Genomic DNA, 18820 nt, shown 5'->3' with positions numbered 1-18820 from the left:
CTGAGAGTGGAAAATTTCTCAGCCTGATTTCTTTTTAAATATATACTGAGTAGTCACGTATACACTTAAATCCAAAATATCCAAAAGAAATATCATCCAGGACACCGAAATTTTGGAAGCGAAGATAAATCCATCCCGCGGTTACGCAATAATGTACCGTCTTCCTTTAGCAGTTTAGTGCAGATTAGCGTCCTTGTGCTTCTAGTACGACCCGACCGCGTGACCCGCAGCCTGCACTTAATGGCTCCTCTACACGATGGGCCAGCGCCGGCCACTCCAAGGGACGCAGCCATGCGGTAGAATGAGATAGCAATATCACTTGCTCCCTCTAACGCTTAAATGCGTCCCTTGGAGTGGCCGGCGCTGGCCCATCGTGTAGAGCTGTAGAGGAGCCATAAGAAGGGAGTTGTCGTTGTCACTAGTGTGTGATTCTTTACACTACATTTAGTGATTTTTTGCGTTTTCTTTGTACCGAATAATATAATTATATTAACGTAGTTTCATATATGCTTTGGTGCTATACTGTTAACTTATGTGTAAGTTTTTAATAAATAAATAAATCAATAAGGTTGAAACGATAAAAAAAAACTATGGGACGATAATCCTTCGCTACATTTTTTAAATTTGCCGCCTTTTTCTACTGACAAGATTTGCTTGACCAAGTATATTTTACAAAAAAAATATTGCAGCAGTGGCAACATTGTAGTAAGTTTTTTTGGTCTTGAATTACGTTTTTTAGTATAGAAAAGCAGCAAGCCGCCACCGCCGGGTAGTATAGGGAGAGGCGCGGCGCGCGCGCGGGCGGCGGCCGGTACCGCTCACGCACCCCGCTTGTACTCCGCTCCCTACACACTGTTCCCGTTATGTTTCGTTTTTAATGCGCTCGTTATTTTTTTGGATGTTTTTATAGATGAATGGAAAGAAAACTGTGAACTTAATTCAATAAATAAAATGGATAGAGAAATTTTCCACAGCGAGTAAAAAGGCAATTACTGAAAATAGTATAGTTACATGGTAATTTTTTTGGATTTTCATTTTGTAGGTATAAAACGGCAATAAGCTGGCATTCCAGTGAAAAAATTAGACTGAGCAATTTTCCGGTCCAAGACACACCAAAAAATTATATTTTATTAATATTGGTATTTCTGCTGGGATATTTTTTTGGATATTTCATATATTGTTGCAATACGTTACATGAATATGTCCGGTGAAGAAAGTTTGAACGGAGCATTTTTCTGTAAAAAGATATTAACGATTTGAGACTTTAGGTATTTACTTTAATTCTATTATTATTATTCTTTGGATATTTATACAATACTTATTATTTATTGATATTTTATCATACTGTAAAGTTTTTTCTGGCTGAGGAATTACTGCGGGGTCCACTACCTTTATTTACTACATTACTAGGCCAAACCGGTCGTCAAACACAGACATAGGGTAAATCGGTGCGTATCGGGTCACAGAGCAAATCGGATTAGTATTTCAGAAAATGTTTCAACTTCAACTTCAACATTTATTCAGCAAATAGGCCACAAGCGCACTTTTACACTTCAACATTGAATTTACATACAAGCAAAAATAATAACAATACATCAACAATTTTATAAAACACAACTAACTGCAACTACCAATTCAAACTAACGTCTTACAATTAGGTACTTAGAGATGTACACGATGATTTTTAATCGGTGATCAGGAGTAGAAAAATATTAATATCTAGCCCAAATTAAACTTATTACTTAGGCTAGGTCTCACGCAATTATCTCATTGTTTAAATAATTAAAAGTTAAAACATAATTAAAACTAATAACCACTAAATACATGGTTATCCTACACTACATGAAGTAACTACGATACGTCAAGGTGCCATCGATATGGCGGGAAATTGTCGGTACGGGATCTATGACTTTGTTTATGCATATGACAATGAGAAGTTATTACTCATAAATTATCAATTGCCATTAAGTTTGTAAAGAGGCTATAACTGATAGATACCGATTAGTAGAGTGACAAGGATTTTAAGATAAAATTGATCTCAAAATTAATTAAAATTATATTATGAAATTATGATTTAAAAAAAACAAGTTTGTTTCCATGTAATTACGACTTCAACGTGATCTACATCAATGACTGAGTTAGAAAATAATGTTCCTGGACACCGATTAAAAATCATCGTGTATATGGTCTCTTAATGTCGAATTCCATAAAAAATATATAATACTAATATAAAAAATACAGATACAAAAACACAAAAATAATCTAGAATTACATTAAAAATATATATATATAAAATACAGATACAAAAACACAAAAATAATCTAAAATCTGTTATCATTCGACTTGGCCTTGCCCTAAGTATCATAGTTGTATGTCTACATTTGCGCATATTTTTTATCTATTGTTATGACGTAGTGTTTACATCTAACTACTTATTTAGTGAAATAACAGAGAGTCGTAGACAATTCTTATATGTATGTACGATTAATTAACATTTATTAACAATAGTTACAGAGTTCGTAGAATTGTTGTTGCCGCACTGCAATAAGTAGTGAATAACATAATAACATTATACTTTTACAGTATATATTGGTGCTACTTTACCGCCCTAGTGCGGTAATAAGCACTATTCGTGCCTATGTCGAAAATTTTAAGGACCATATGTAGGTACTGTAAAACGTACAATACACGTGCGAAAAGGTAACATGCATTTCGTGTCGATTTAAAATACTCCCTTCGAACTAAATATATGAATAAAACTAAATTAAAACTTAAGAACCCTAAATATATCCAAAATTAAACAACGAATATAAAAACTACTGAAAGGGGCCTCCCCGCGCTATCCCCGGCGCAAAGGTGCCCATCACACTCGCTGCGTTATTTTATTTTAAGATCATATATATGTCGTAGTCAGATCGTATAATCCGCCGTATTACATTACGGCTAGCCGTTATCAAAAACAGGGGCGTTTTGAAATGCGGCGGTTCGACGATTAGCCGGATTGTCATTGTGATACGTTCTTCAATAAGGCGGCCTACGTTTAGCCGCATCGTACTACTATTTTAGATTGTAGAGTGACCAGTTCTTTCGGTCGCCCACGTAACCGGAGTTTGACAATGTTTGCAATTTAATTTATTTTTACCATGGTCCCACCGCACTACATGTGTTTCTTTTCCAAAACATTTCCTTCACAACTTAAATAGACGGAGCCCCGCAAGCGGGGCTCCTATTTCTGGGCGGTTTGCCCTTCGGGCATCTGAAGCTACCTAACGAACCTAACCTACTTACCTACCTACGCTTTTTTCCCCAAAGTGTAATGTTTTCACGGACGTCTCACTAAATCAATAGGTAGGTAGGTTAGGTTCGTTATTAGGTAGCTTCAGATGCCCGAAGGGCAAACCGCTCAGAAATAGGAGCCCCGCGAAGTGGGGCTCCGTCTAGTTAAGTTGCGAAAGAAATGTTTTTTGAAAAGAAACAGTCCGACGAACTCCATTTTTGATGGACACCCCAGCGTTTGTCAGGCAGCGCCACGGGTGTTAAAAATGGGAACTAAAAACTGTCAAAGCGGCGGCTAATGACTCGCTGTATTACATTACGGCTAGCCGTGTTGAAGAACGTATGGCGCCGAATACATTCCGGCGGATTTTCATTCAGTCGCATTCAATCCGGCTAATCGTTAAACCGCCGCATTTCAAAACGCCCCTGTTTTTGAAAACGGCTAGCCGTAATGTAATACGGCGGATTATACGATCCGACTGCGACATATCCACCGCTTTTTTGGCTTCTTGTCTCTTTGTTGGGGTTTCCACTTAGTTATTATTTTAGTTGCCCTTGAATCCGGCATTCATTCTAGGTACAAAAGCCTAAATAATAGCGACAAAGGTCCTCTGCGGTCTGCGGGCGATGTCACGCCGGCTACCTACGTAGGTACGCAATCTAAAATACCTCGGTTATTATCACCAGACCAGGAAACACCGAATATAAATTAGCAAAAATGTGCGAATACCACGTGAATCCTCCGCTGTTTCATCTCATCATCATGGAATATTTCTTGTGGATTTCTGCTTAATTCACGCCTTTGCATTATAAAATACTTCAATCCGATGTTTACCTTTTTACTTCTTATTGCAAAGTAGCACAGTGTATCCTTTATCTAAATCAGAATCACGAAATAAATATTTTTATTTTTCTACATATGCACACATTAAAGCTACAAATTTCACACATGAAACATCACACACGAAGTAAACAGTACAGTTTATGCTAGTGCTGCACTCTGACGGCTGTATATTGCAGTAAAGTACCGTAAGTATGGGTATAAGGCTATTGATTAGTAGGTAGATTATATTTTCGTTTTTGCCTGAATAGGTGTGACAATATGTTTGTATATCTATGCCTTTGTTTTAGACATCAGCATTATATCATTAATTGACAGTGAGGTAAGTGTTAATGTCTTGACGCACGTAGGCACTAGAAATAAGCCGGAGTCGAGTCTATGACTATGACCTAGGTAGGTTACACAATTTGGTGATTATACCCTAGCATTGGCGGCGCCACCGGTGCGTTCAAAATGTTTATAGGCATGCCGGAGCTAATCTAGCTTTCTTTATCCTCATGTGTTGTGGGAATAGTATAGTGCTCAACTGTCTGAAAATAAGACAAGCCGTTGGGAATCGAGTTCAATGGACGTTCCGCTATATACCCTAGTCTAATGTAATGACATAGATTTAAAGATACAAGAGATGAGACGACACTCGGCAGCTCGGCAGTTAGTAAATTTCGAAAAGTGTAACCAAATGTAACAAGCTCTTTAGAGTCGGACCAAGAAAAGACTGCAGCGGATTTGATAGCCCAGGCAGTGCAAGTGTCATTTATACGTCATAATTTCATAGAAGTTTGACGTTTAAAATAACACGTGCACTGCGTGGGCTATCAAATCCGCTGCAGACTTTTCATGGACTGACTCTAGCCTCCTGAGACCCAGATGTTCCTGCATTGTTTCTTTTTGAAGTGAAAACTTCTTTAGCGGCGCTGTGCACTTTTTGTGATGGGGAAACAATGTTAAACTCGTTACAGGTGACACGTGACCGTAAGACTGTCATTGAGATTTCACTTCTGCCGGCACTCCCGGAGTGCAACCCGTTGTTTTTTTTTATTTGGGACTCATAATAGTTACTCCATAAAAGTACAAGATCGATTGTGGAATATAAACAAAATATTGCATGGATTAAATAAAATTAGAGCCCTAAGCTTAGAATAATGCCTAACTCGATATAATTTACTAGTTTATTGATTTATTCAAATTACATTGGCTGTATGTGCGCAATATCCTAATATGTCTGTAAGTGTATCTGGAGAAAAAAAACTAATTGTCAAAATGTCAACTGTCAGTCAACAATTTTGAAAGATGTCGGCGGGACAACACGAAAACATTGCGTTTTTTTTCACAATTTAAGCCTAAATATACTTGATCTGTCTATAATTTTCTTACAAGTTAAAGATAATAGGAATCTCTACTAGTCAAAGTTCAATAATTGTTACTTTAAGTTATTGTTCAACATTAATTTGTCTTATGAAATGTCGAAAGCGGAATCTACTTCTCGAAGCGGCACCGATGGCCTGAACGTGGATTTTATGCGTTCACTAGTCAAACAGTACTCTGAACTGGTAAATATACAATTTTGTTACATTGCACACGCGTAATTTTGAACCAAAGCTTATTAGTAACAATGGGAGGTTATGCTAACAATAACAATTACTTTTCATCAATTGAATGTTTGTTCTGCTCGTCTCTTTTTACTTTACTCTCGCAGCAGCAAATTGTTTGACTCATGAATAAAAATCTACCATCATAGTCTTCGAAACCTGGATGTTTTCTACTTCAAATAATTTTAAATGAATAAGGCTATAGGCCATCATGTTTTTATTGCAAGTTAGGTGTGTCAAAGCATGTCTTTATTGACGCCTCTTGCGGCACGTCTTTATACCTCTAACAACTCTTGTTTCCACATTTTCCACATCATTTCTTAAAATATTTGTAAAAAAGAACCACTATAGGTATGAGGGTGGTTTGAGAAGTAACTTGGTTCGATAGTAATTCAGAATATGATTTTAGCTGGCAGAAGTAGAATAGTACGCAATTTAGATGAAGCCATAAATAAGCATCTCAACTGAGTGAGTTCTTCACATTTTTCACAAAGTACACAGCATTCGTCAACACATTTGTTTTCAGGTTGAACCAAGTTACTTATCAAACCGCCCTAGTAATATAGAGTCTGACCAAGATAACTCTGCATGGTATTTGTAATGACAAAGAGTGGCAATGTCATTGTTAATGTCACATTTCTATGAAAATATGATATTGACAATCCCTCACTTTGTCCTCTTCAAATTGGTGTAAAGTTAGCTTACACGAACTCTATCCTATTTTAAGGGTCTATGGACTAGTGCGCTGTTCTGGGCGGATGCAGCGGCGGCTGCTGGCAGTGGGACGGGCACAGCAAGTGGCGATGATGTGTGGCTGCTTGCCAGCGCCATGTTGGCCCGGGGGGAGTACCATCGGGCCGCTTATGCTGTTACATCTAGAGGCTTGCATAAGTAAGTAATGGTAATGGTTCAATAAAGATAGCTAATGGATCTATAATTAACCCGTGGAGCGCCCTAGTATCACACGTGTGTTACTAACTCCATACTACTGTGATACTGGGGCGCTCCACGGGTTAATGTTGAGTCAGCATCAATATTAGAGTATGAAACAATGCACCGAAAGTATCTGGAAACCTTGAATGTGTTTCCAAATTGAAATGTCCTGATAGTGTGTGTTTAAAAGTTTTTGCAAAATTTTATTGTTCTATATTTAGGTACTATATCGTCTATATTCTATATCGTCAGGTGACAAGCAAAACTCACTAATTACTAAAGAATAATTAAACAAGAATCAACCTTATTTGACTACGAATATGGTTCACTATGGCTATGACCTTGTGGTGGTAATTAGTGAGTTTTGCTTGTTACCTGACAATATCATTGGCCATATTACCAATTTTTATATTAAAGGAAAAAATGAAAAAAATTACGCTTCCGGCAGTTTATTTTTCCTTTATATATAAAATTTGGAATATCGCTCGCAGACGTATCTGCTTGCTTAACACATTTATTGCCACCCAGACATACAAGAAATCCGCACCAGACCACAAAAATTGGGTCATATATAGTGTAGTACGTAGTACCACAATCCCGACTATCGCGTCGTCCGGCCTGAGAACGAAATCATAAAATACCCGATAGGTTTTCGGCACTGAATGTGTTAAAAATTTGTTCATATTACCAATTGAATTTGTTTGTTTACATTATTTTAGTAACAATGGTTCATACTGTAGTTCTAAGTAGGTGTAAGCAAAATTGTACTGTATTTGTTCCATATATACAATTTGTCACAAGCCATGTCCCAGATGCTCAATATTCAAAGGATTTATGCAGATTTATTTTTATTCATCTTAAAGTTTTTTGCAATAAGAGAGCAGTTCTTTTTTGCTGATAATACTGTTTTTATGTATTAAGCAACTTAGCTTATATAAATCCTTCTAAGACTATAGTAGACCCAAACCAAACGGACGACCAGGGTCGTTAATCTTCTCATTCACGCTCGCATGGTTGAAGGTAGGGTGAGAGAGATAGAGATATAATCCCAGTCGTCCGTTTGGTTTGGGTCTACTATAGGAAGATAATGCTTTCACCTCAATTTTTACAAGCCCTTAGCTCGCAGAAAAAATGCTTATTCAAGCTGAGACAGAAGTTTTTAAACATAATAATGTAAATTTTCTGCGGCAGACAACATTTACTATGCCTGGGCGTAGCCATGCGCGCCCACCTAGCGGCGCAAGAGGCCGCCACAGCCCTGGCACTCTTCGAAGAGAGTGATCCCGCGCTTTTGGAGGCCCGGAGTGACCAGACACACAATGTAAGCTCATTTTAAGTTGTTTCACAACTTCTCTGGCTAGTTGGTAGAGACCCTGTCTATGAAGATGAGGGTTTTTGGTATAGGTCTTAAATATATTTATTTATTTGTGTGCTTAGCATAAATATGTGTTCCTGAGCTTTAGATATTTTTTATGTTTACGCATTGCATATATATTTTTTTTATAACTCAGTCTAGTAACCACAGTACAAGCATTATGGCTTATATCTTTTCGATGACGGTGACCCTAAATAAAGATTATGGACGTTGTCTAGCGTTCTGAAATACTCTATTGCACAAGTGACAATAAATTTGGCTAGCTGCGTTGAACGTACACGTAGGGCTTAGGTCTCTCTTTCCGCAACTGGCGTTTTATATCTAGGCTTGTGAGTTGTGAAGTGATTATCATCAAATAATAAATGGCGAGTTTATCATGAAATTAGGCTCATTTGTGTCAACTTGTCCCATAATATTTATGTTATTTAAAAGATAATTTAACTGAACAATTTCAAAATTTCTAGGCCACAGTAGCTTTTAAAGAAGCCCATGATGACTGATAGACCCCCAGAGCTTGAATAATATTACTTTTTTTCACGCCACCACACACTTTCGGAAATGTGGCAATAGATGGTCTAAAACGAAGCTGAAAAGTAGGCAATAGCTGTAGCACCTGAACCACCACTACTACAATGTTTCATTGTTATCATCATCTGTCATTGGTGACGGTTCGCTACAGCAATGAGTATCATTTGAAACATAAAAATCAATAAAAGGTCTTTTTTGGCGCAACTTTTTCCTTAAAAAATAAAATTAGCTTATTTACAGGACCACTTTCTTGTTTAAAAAAAAATAAATGTCAAAACCATTCAGTTCACGCTTAAGGCGTTTTTTACTTTTGTAGCTGTTTGTGGTTTTTTTTAGCAAAAACGCATCTAAGTTTAGAGTCGGTTTGAAGCAAATAACAGAAAAACGCCTCTTAAAAGTGATAAAAAAAATAAAAAAGGCGGGATCTGAATATACTTAAGTACTGAATTGAACAGTGTAAATTGTGTTTGACTAAAAAATACAAGAAACACGTATACGCTTGCTATAAAAATGAGTTCTTCTAGTGAAGAAAATGATATTCTTACGCTGACGCCTACCGAAATTCAAGAGACAGCACAGGCAGTGGCTAGTAATTTGCTACCAGAGAAATCGCGGGCTAGTACTTATGGTTATTTTCTTATTTCCTCGCAGTAGTCGTGAAAAGCACTATGTAATGCCTCGGCCGGAAACGCTAAAGATGGACTCGTATTATTTGAGGGCCCCCACTAACGTGTCGGCCATCAAACGCACTCGTCCATCTTTTAGCGGTTTTCCGTCCTCTCCTACAATGTACTATTCTTCCATAGCGTGCGCTAGCAGGCGTGCTAGTATCCCAAGCACGCGCTCTCTCCTCGCTCGAGCGGCGCGACGCGGCTTCAACCGCTTTATGCAGCGCGCTCCGAGCCGACTGCGCGTGTGTGGAGGCCCTCGCGCTCTTGCACCGGCAGACACCGCTCACACACAAACAGGGTGAGAGAGAATAAAGATACAGTAGGACCTCGCTAATCCGGACGGGCAAAAAACCGACCGTTGATGGATTACGGAGGTTTCCGGATTACCGTCTCGACTGATAAATTAAAATTGGACGTAGCTAAGCGAAACGAACCCCATCAGGCAAAGTAAAATTTAAAATTCGAACTCTGCCTCAAGCATAAGGTGTAATTATTAATGGTTTTTTTGTGGATGGGATCATTTTCGCTTAACTGGGTCCAATTATGTGAAGATGTATTTTTATTACAGAGATAGAGTTGCTGGACTCTCTACCCATTAGCAGCCAGTTAGGTGCCGCGGAGGGAGCGCTGCTGCGGGCCGCGTACCGGGACCGGGTGTACCGGCATTCTACGCCCCCACAGGATACAAATGATCCGGTATGTGATGTCGTAATTACAGAGATAGAGTTGGTGGTGATTATTGGAGACTTTTTACATCTCAAAGCTTAATGTCTTATTAGCTATGTCTCTTATATTGTAGTTAGTTAATTTATTTTTTAAATTATTATTTCTTCTTTATTTATTTCAATTCTTAGGCTAGGTGATTTATAATATGAATATAAAAGTAAAATATAAAAACACTTACAAAACAATAAAAAATACATATAAACACATTATAAAAAACCTAACCTAGATTGCCGCCGGCAGCGGGGCTTGGCCCAAGCTGCCGGTGGTCAGGGCCGCAGAGTGAGGAACCGACGTACTATACGCGCCGTGTCCAAAATTACCGCCTTCTGCATCTGACCCTTGATCCAACCACCCAGCGAGTCTCTCTAGGTGTTGGTCGAGGCTCTTCGCTATGAGACCGTTCGCTGACACAACTATCGGAACAATGATCGTCGAGTCAACATCCCACATGGCGGTAATCTCGTGAGCTAAGTCTAGGTACTTGCTGGACTTGTCCTTCTCGGCCTTCACGAGATTCTCATCATGGGGGATGGTGCGTCGGCGAGCACGGCCCGGCGCTGCGATCGGTCTATCAGCACGATGTCAGGCCTATTGGCTACAATAGTCCTGTCAGTGATGATAGATCGATCCCATTAGAGCGTGGCACGACCATTTTCGAGAACTGGCGCAGGTGAGTACTTGTAGTACGGCACTTCGCGGTCCACAAGGCCGTATAGGAGGGCAAGCTGCTGGTGGATAATTCTGGCTACGAGATTATGTCTATGCAAGTACTCGCCGTTAGCAAGATGAGAACAACCGGAGATAATATGCCTGAGTGACTCTCCGGGACGGCGGGATGCCCGACAAATGTCGACCGTACCGTCCTTCAGGATATATCTCCGGTAGTTATTCGTCATGATAACTTCGTCCGCAATTGCACAGGCAAAACCCTCGGTTTCTCCGAAGAGGTCCCCGAATCATAGCCAGTTCACCGACGCGGGTAGGTCTACATCGGGCCCCATGAGGGCCTTGTAAAACCGCCCGTGTAGCTGCTTATCCTTCCATACCACCATGCGGTCCTCGGTGCTTAGTACTACAGGTTTGCGCCAGTTCTCGTTTGCCAAGGAGAGCGGCGTGAGGCCCCTGTCAGCTGCCACCACATCACGATGGATCCCACACTCGTTGTTGAGGAAATAATTCCTGAGATTGTACACTTCACGGTTGTGGAGATTTTTGGCGTTTAGAAAGCCGCGACCTCCACATTTCCGTGGGATGTACAATCTCATAACAGACGAGCGTGGGTGCAGCATACGGTGTGTGGTGAGCAGCTGTCGGACCCTACGACCCAGGGCATCCAGCTCGGTCTGAGTCCACCTTAGTATGCTAAAGAAGTATGTGAGTAGGGGCATTACCCAGGCGTTGAAGGCGTTATTATATTGTTATGGAATTTCATGTCACTATATTTGTTTACATTGACAGTTGTCGCTGGATATAGTTTTTTTCACCGTTAAAGCGTTCGCAAAATTTTACTGTATGGGATTTTTCATAGATCTCTTCTGCTTGAAGTTGATCAGTTTGTTAACGGTGTTTGGTGCAACTGGCCCTTATTCTTCTATTTCTCCAGGTATCATCGTCAACAGAAGTTGTCCGCGCGCGTACAGCCGAGGCCGCCGCGTCGCACGCGCGGCGCCTCGCGGCTTCTTGCGACTGGGCCGGGGCCCTCAAGGCCCTAGATGCGGTGGACCCGTGGTGTGCCGCCCCAGTTAGGGCTGCGTGCTTAGTGGAACTTAAGAAGAGTGCGGAACTGTTTGCGTTCGCACATACACTTGTGGACGCGTATCCGAACTCGTGGACGTCTTGGTTCGCTGTGGGATGCTACTATTACTTAATAGGTACATTTATGTAATATTTCTGACTTTTCAGGAGAAAATATGTCCAACGGTTTTTCGATGATTCCTAGAAAAACAAAATATATAATGTATTTTACAGGCAAGAACGAGTTAGCGCGGCGATACCTGAGCAAAGCGAAGAGTTTAGAGCCTGGCGCGGGCTGCGCCTGGCTGGCACAAGGACACAGCTTCGCGGCCGACAACGAGCACGACCAGGCCATGGCGGCGTATTTCAAGGTAGTAAGGTTGTAGTTTAACATGAGGTTAATAACTGAATTATTAATGTGCAAGTAACCACTAGTGGCTCTCTGAGTTGTGGACTTCGCGAAGTCGCCGACGACAATTAGCACGACCAGTGCCCTGTTTGTCAAAAGCTTTGTAATACAAGTGGAAGTCCCTTTTTGACAGCGTTTGTTAGAAAGGGACTTCCACTTGTATTACAAGTTACAAGCTTTTGGTAAACAGAACACTGGCCATGGCCTACTTACCTTCAAGGTATCTTCTCTTATTCGACCATTTTTCACCCACTGTTGTTTTTGAATTATTAAATATACCTAGTTAATGTTATGTTTCAGGCTAGTCAACTAATGGCAGGCAGCCACTTGCCACCGCTGTACGTGGGCGTGGAGTGCGCCCTGTTGAACAACTTTACCATGTGCGAGCGGTTTCTACTGCGCGCCGCTACGCTGCACTCTTGCACAGAGGTAGGGTATACAATTGAGGGGGGATTTAAATATTCTCGAGGCAGAGGTGTACGGTTGGAGCCGGTATAGCTTTATTTGACGTTCATAAGCGCATTGTAATATGCCTACTTGAATAAACTATTTTTTATCTTTTATTTTATCTTTATCTTATCTTTTTAACAGCAAATGCAATTTAGACGAGGAATATTGAACAAAAAGTATCGCCTCGAGTAGATGGATACTTTTTGACATTTAACAAATTTAACACATCAGTGAAAAAATAAGGATCATAGTAAAATGGCGTTCTAAAAGTGTTAATCATTTGTGTCGAAAGATGGCAGTAAATGTACTGGCTACATAATTTACGTTGACAATGTTCCTCTATTTCAAATTATCTTTGCTAACAGCAATAATTTAATTGAACATATAAATCTATAGATCTTAATGTCTTCGCAATAATCCATACTAATATTATAAATGCGAAAGTGTGTCTGTTTGTAACCTCTTCACGTTTAAACCCCTGAACTGATTTAGACAAAATTTGGTATGGAGATAGTTTGGGCCCCGAGAATGGACATTGGTTAGTTTTAATCAATCATCATCATTCTACGCAGATGAAGTCTCGGGTAAAAGCTAGTATAAAATAATTCTTTAAAGTTGAGTCGAGAGCTCCATAGAGAAAACGAAGTAGTTTTAGTTTGGTCTTTGAAGTACTAATTCAAATATTAACTCTTTGACCGCTGGAGACGTCAACTGACGTCAAAAGATGTCAACTGACGCGGGCGTGCAGTCCGACCTTTGTTCATCACGACAAGGATCATAATCGCGCGTCACGCGATAGTCGCGGCGTTCAAAAATTGACGAGTGGAAAAACGTGTTTTACAATTTGTATATTTTTTAGACGGGCGAGGAGGAGGGCTGGGACACCATAGCTCGCGTAGTCAAAGAGCCTCATGTAGCTCACGAGGCAGGGGCCGCTGCTTTTGCTGCGGGGCAACCTCGAGCGGCTAAAGAGCTGTGGTTGGCGGCGTTACAAGCCGCGCCCGAGGTAAGAGGCGAGGTAAGGCTGGGACAGAGAGGTGGGGATCATTATCTTTCGCGTAGTCAAAGAGCCTCATGTAGCTCACGAGGCAGGGGCCGCTGCCTTCGCCGCGGGCCAATTTTGAGCGGCTAAAGAGCTGTGGTTGGCGGCGTTACAAGCCGCGCCCGAGGTAAGAGGCGAGGTAAGGCTGGGACAAAGAGATGTGGGTCATTATAACTCGCGTAGTCAAATAGCCTCATGTAGCTCACGAGGTAGGCAGGCACCAAAAAATTGGTTGCGAAGTGACATTCGGTAGTATGATTTTTGGAAATTATTTAGTAAATTAGATGTGGGGTATAGGAAACTTACGAGGTGGGATAACCTCGAGTAGTTAAAGTGTTAGGACTCGTTTTATTACAAGCCGCGCCCGAGGTAAGATTGGGATAAAGAGGTGGAGGAGATTACGACTCCCGTGAGAAAGGAAGCTTAGCCTTCACCGCAAGCCACGTTCTAGATGAGGGAGAAGGTAAGACTAGGACGTGGAGGGGATACACCCGCATAGTTTAAAAGTAGCGACTTTTTTTATTTAAAACTTATACCAATTTTCGATTTAGAATCAAATATCGCTTACCATTTTAGAATTTTACTATTTTAATGTCTCCGACTATGTCGGCCGCCTAAAAGGTACTTATGGCATTTGTTTTTTGCGTTAGAGCGAGAACATGCACCCGCGCTGGGCGGCGACGCTGGACGCGCTGGGGCACTCGTGCCGCAAGCTCGGGCAGCTCACGGAGGCGCTGGCCTGGCACGAGCGCGCGCTGGCGCTGCGCCCCGCGCGCGCCGCCACGTACGCGGCGCGCGGCCTGTGCCTGGCCTTGTTAGGCCGCGAGAGGGACGCCGCCGACGCGCTGCACGCCGCGCTGGCCAAAGACCCCGACGATGTGGTGTCGCTCGCGCTGCTCGATGCTATAGTCGACAGACTCGACGCTGCACTAACAGGTGAAAATTTAATTATAGAGACGTCCGAGACCCATTTCTCGAATGACATTAGTCTAATATTATTAGCGCCCCTCGCCCCGTCCCCCTGACCCGGGGTTAACCGGTTAAACCGTTAACCCGGTGTCAAATTGTACCGGTAACCATTGTAACTCCAGGTTTAACCGGTTAACCCCGGGTTAGTGTATGGTGCGAGTGACCTTAGTGTGCTCCCATGGTAACAAATACGATTTCTCAGTTCGTAGATTCCAAAGTGCATAGCCAACGTGCAATCGTTAACACTCCGTAACTAACGAACCGCAACTGTAACTCGCACTAATATAAAAGAGGGACAGAGAAAGATAACTACGATACGCTACGGAGCGTTAACAATTACCGCGTTAGGTACGCGCCCAGATAGGGCCAGATGTCACCAATCTAACGAGCACCGAAGCCCTACTAGCTACCTTAAAAGAGCCCTTACATCGCTTAGAGCCACCCATTGTTCGATCTATGTTTGGCCTTCCTAAGTCGAGAGAGAGATGTTAAATTTCGAATAAACTTCTGTGCGTTGTTTGAATGTCTAAATATTTATTTCAGAGGAAGAAATCCCAGCCTTCCCATTCGGTCCCGTGGAGATCTCCCTGCCCCCCACTCCCGCCGCGCCGGGCACGCCGGGCGCCGGCACGGACCACTCCGACATGAGCATGAGCTTCGAGCTCAGCATGAACAACGACTGAACACCTACACTTAGACTTTGAACACACTGCGATTAATTTATTGCGGTTTCAGAACCGCAAAAAGTGTAACCGGCATGCTTCATAAACGCTCACACTTGGAAGACTAAAATGAGTTCTAAACCTTAATCAATTAATCCGACCATAGTCTAATAAAACATGGTCTTCCATTCCCAGAGTGACACGGGCCTACGTCACAACAACATGGCCGCTATATATAGCGCTATCGCATATTATCATATAGCGCTGTCGCATGATGACGTAGGCCCGTGTCAGTTAGGTGACCTAGAAAAGACGGGAATGGAGTACCAGGCGGAGTATATTATTATACCATGAATCCGACAACACCACAGCCTAAAGTCGCTACGATTGAAGTTAAACGCGCACAGATGTCACTACAATCGTTTTTTTTTTTTATTTGAAAGGCTAGAATGGCTGCGTCTAATTGCCACGACTCTTCGTACTTTTTGTATGAAAATATATGAGTCGCGGCAATCAGACCGCAGACAATTTTTTTTAATGACCGTTGAACGCCCCACCTATTGTGCGCGACGCGTCACCGTGAACTTTATCGGAAGGATTAAAAGCATGACTGTCATTGAATCAATAAAATAAAAATCATAAACCTCAGACAACATAATTTTTTGGATTGCTAACAGTTGAAGAGTAAAAGTAAAAATCCTATAGGCACAAGCTGAAATGAAACTAGTATTCTTAACTTTCTGGAACAGAAAAAAAACTTGTTGGATTTCTTTAAGACCGTAATAGTTGCTGATAGATTTATTTCCACAAACGCATTCTACTTTATGAATTAAACAAAAAAAGTCTTAAATCATGTTGACACCTGTACTTAAACGATTTGATTAAATAAAACAAATGCACTATAACATAACATAACGAAGCCAATTTCTTATCAGACTTACTATGTGTAAATATTTTTTTAATAATACCTATAATTATACCTACAAGAAAATAAAGCTTGTAAACCAAAACCAGTGTTTAAATATTAAATCGACAGTGGAATGGCAGAACCCTCTGGTCAGAAATATGAGACTTGCAGTCGTGCAAGAATAAGATGGTAATAAATACCTTAGATAGGTACAGGCAACTAAAAATATGGGTGCACAAATCATCTCAAAAATATGTCCCATAGCTCTTATGTCAGCGAATTAACAACTATGGGACATATTTTTGAGTAAGTGGTCTACATCCATATTTTTACACTTGACTGTACCCTATAATACTTTCTCACTTTAAAAACTAGCTTCCTCATAGACTTGCAGAACAATGAGTACTAGGCCTAAGGCGGTGTTCACAATTACGCTGGTACAGCGACCCGATCTAGTCAGTAGAAAAGGCGACAAAATTTAAAAAATATAGGCGCGATTTCTATATAATATTTTAATTTCGCACCTTTTTCTCGCGGCAAATCGGGTGTGTTTTAGTATAGAATGCAAATCCGCACGCCGCTCCGATGTGGGAATGGGACAACGCTATATACGTGCATACCGCCGTCTCTCTCAGAGCGACGTGATCTGAATCAGTGTTAACTGATAAACCCATAAGATGCCTGCAACCAGCCACAACTTCAAAAGCCGAACATTGCGTTCATGATTGAAAGCGGCATTATTTTTAACTCTACACATGCCTGATAATTATTTTCATTAGGCGGATCCACATAGATTGAGCGAAGAGATTGCCTCGCGAAGCAGCTCGGTTTGTGTAGACGTGCCTCGGGCGAGGCAAGGCATATCTCCACCGACCTGCTTCGCGCGGCAATTTCCTAGAGAGGCGGTTCGTTCAGTGTGGACCCGCCTATTCTGGATAACGGCTCTGCCACGACATCGATGTCGTGGCCGAGCCGTTAGGGCTTATTTAGACGATGCGAGAACTCTTGCGAGTTCAGCGAGAGTTTCATTACATTGCGGTTTTTGATCGGTCGGTTGAATTGGACGTAACCAACAGTCCGCAATGTAACTAAAATCGCATGCGAGTTCGCACGCAGTCTATATCAGCCATAAGGATAACTTATGACAACATGGGGTAATAAAGATCATAAATTAAAATCAAATTCATTATTTAAATAGTTTATTTGCAATAACAGTTTAATTGTATACTTTTAAAAATCAAATAAGCAAAGTTAAAATCAACATTTCATGATTCGACGATCTAAAACACTATAAAAATTCCAAATTCGACCGAATATTTAAAGGCCCTTTAAAACGTTAAAACTGGGCTACAGGCACATTAAAAACCGTAAAATCCTACGTCTATTTAGGCACTGTATGTAAAATTGTCTAAGGAACATTCCTACGCGAAAGGCGTATTGGCATAAGATTACATAGAAAAATCTAACAAAATAATCAACGGTAAATAAATGATACACATTATTATGTAACTTCTGTGAGGCTGGACTTTCAACGATTTGACTAAGAAATAAATGGTTGAAACTTCAGCCAAATAGAAACGTAGCCGATTTCTTGGGCTTAATTGCAACCTGAAGTAAATGCTATATACATCAAGGGCGAGATGCACTTTTCCCTTTATATAACGAAATAACGCTTCGGTTTCAATTGCTGTCCTGACTGCATATCCGTATTTCTATCAAGGATCAAGAGGTGGACAGTTAATTTCAAGAAATGCGGATCATTTACTCCTATCGGCTACATTTCAAAGTAATTAATAATCAAATAAATCAACAGTAAATGATGGCGAAGCGCCTAACTTAATAGCGTCGACAACATTGCGCCCGCGCAACCTCCACACGCCCCACACTCCCCACACTCCCTCTCGAATACGGTAAAAACTTTAAAACGTTAAAATTTAAGACCAACTTGGCAATTTTGTAAGATATGATCAAATAGCGCTATGGGATAGTAAGGTAACCAAAAAAATCTTTAAAATTTATTGAACAGTTTAAAATTTACCAAATACTGTAATAAGTTTCGTATTCGTGAAGATTACGATATATTATGGTACAAATAAAATTTTAAAACTCAATTATTCGAGAGAAATTGTAGGGCTGTGGATCTCATTTGTCATTTAGGGTACATAAGGTGACATTGTACCGTATTTGGATAGTTTAGCACTTTTATACAACTTGCATTCCCTCCAACTAGAATGAAAACGAAAGTGAGTTTATTTGACAAGATTCCAAACCTGCCTTGATTTTATACAGTTTACAAAAACTTAAAATAAAAAATGGCCAATTTTTTGCAAAGTCTTGTGACTTTAGCAGCATGTAAAGTTTTGTCAACTATCGAAAGGGTTTCGTTTTCATACTAGTAGTTACACTGCGCGTTCTGCCCCATTTTGCCTTATTCACGGTAAGAACACCAATGAAATAACACTGTTGTTGGACACAAGTTAAGTGCATGCTTGGGTCTTGTTCTTAACGTGAATATTAAGACTCGAAAGGGATTAAATTTGAGTAAACCGAGCGTTGTATGTAGTTTCGCCATAGTACGGATCCACACAGAACGAGTCGCCTCGCGAGGAAATTGCCGCGCAAAGCAGCTCGGTCGTGTAGACGTCTCGGCCGGATCGGGCGAGGCATATCTCCACCGATCGACCTTTTTCGCGCGGCAATTCACTCTC

General features: G+C 40.9%; 1 protein-coding gene across 1 annotated transcript; it reads left to right on the top strand.

Moving 5' to 3' along the window:
• The first annotated feature begins 5414 nt into the window (after positions 1-5414).
• On the top strand, positions 5415-15360 carry LOC134806096 (cell division cycle protein 16 homolog). The gene is made up of 11 exons (XM_063779367.1): positions 5415-5667; positions 6434-6597; positions 7831-7960; positions 9349-9511; positions 9782-9909; positions 11543-11810; positions 11908-12044; positions 12383-12511; positions 13392-13550; positions 14225-14510; positions 15087-15360. The coding sequence occupies exons 1-11, from the start codon at positions 5578-5580 to the stop codon at positions 15224-15226; spliced, it is 1794 nt and encodes a 597-aa protein (XP_063635437.1). The 5' UTR covers positions 5415-5577; the 3' UTR covers positions 15227-15360.
• The last annotated feature ends 3460 nt before the right edge of the window (positions 15361-18820 follow it).

The sequence above is a fragment of the Cydia splendana genome, chromosome 2, assembly GCF_910591565.1.
Source record: "Cydia splendana chromosome 2, ilCydSple1.2, whole genome shotgun sequence".
Lineage (NCBI taxonomy): Eukaryota > Metazoa > Arthropoda > Insecta > Lepidoptera > Tortricidae > Cydia > Cydia splendana.
This window is presented reverse-complemented; position numbering and strand designations above follow the sequence as displayed.

Excerpts from the sequence above, each read along its gene's own strand:
- LOC134806096 (XM_063779367.1), top strand. The coding sequence starts at position 5,578 with ATGTCGAAAGCGGAATCTACTTCTCGAAGCGGCACCGATGGCCTGAAC. Across the intron at positions 5,668-6,433 it reads TCAAACAGTACTCTGAACTG|GGTCTATGGACTAGTGCGCT; the intron begins GTAAATATACAA and ends TCCTATTTTAAG. Across the intron at positions 12,045-12,382 it reads CCATGGCGGCGTATTTCAAG|GCTAGTCAACTAATGGCAGG; the intron begins GTAGTAAGGTTG and ends GTTATGTTTCAG.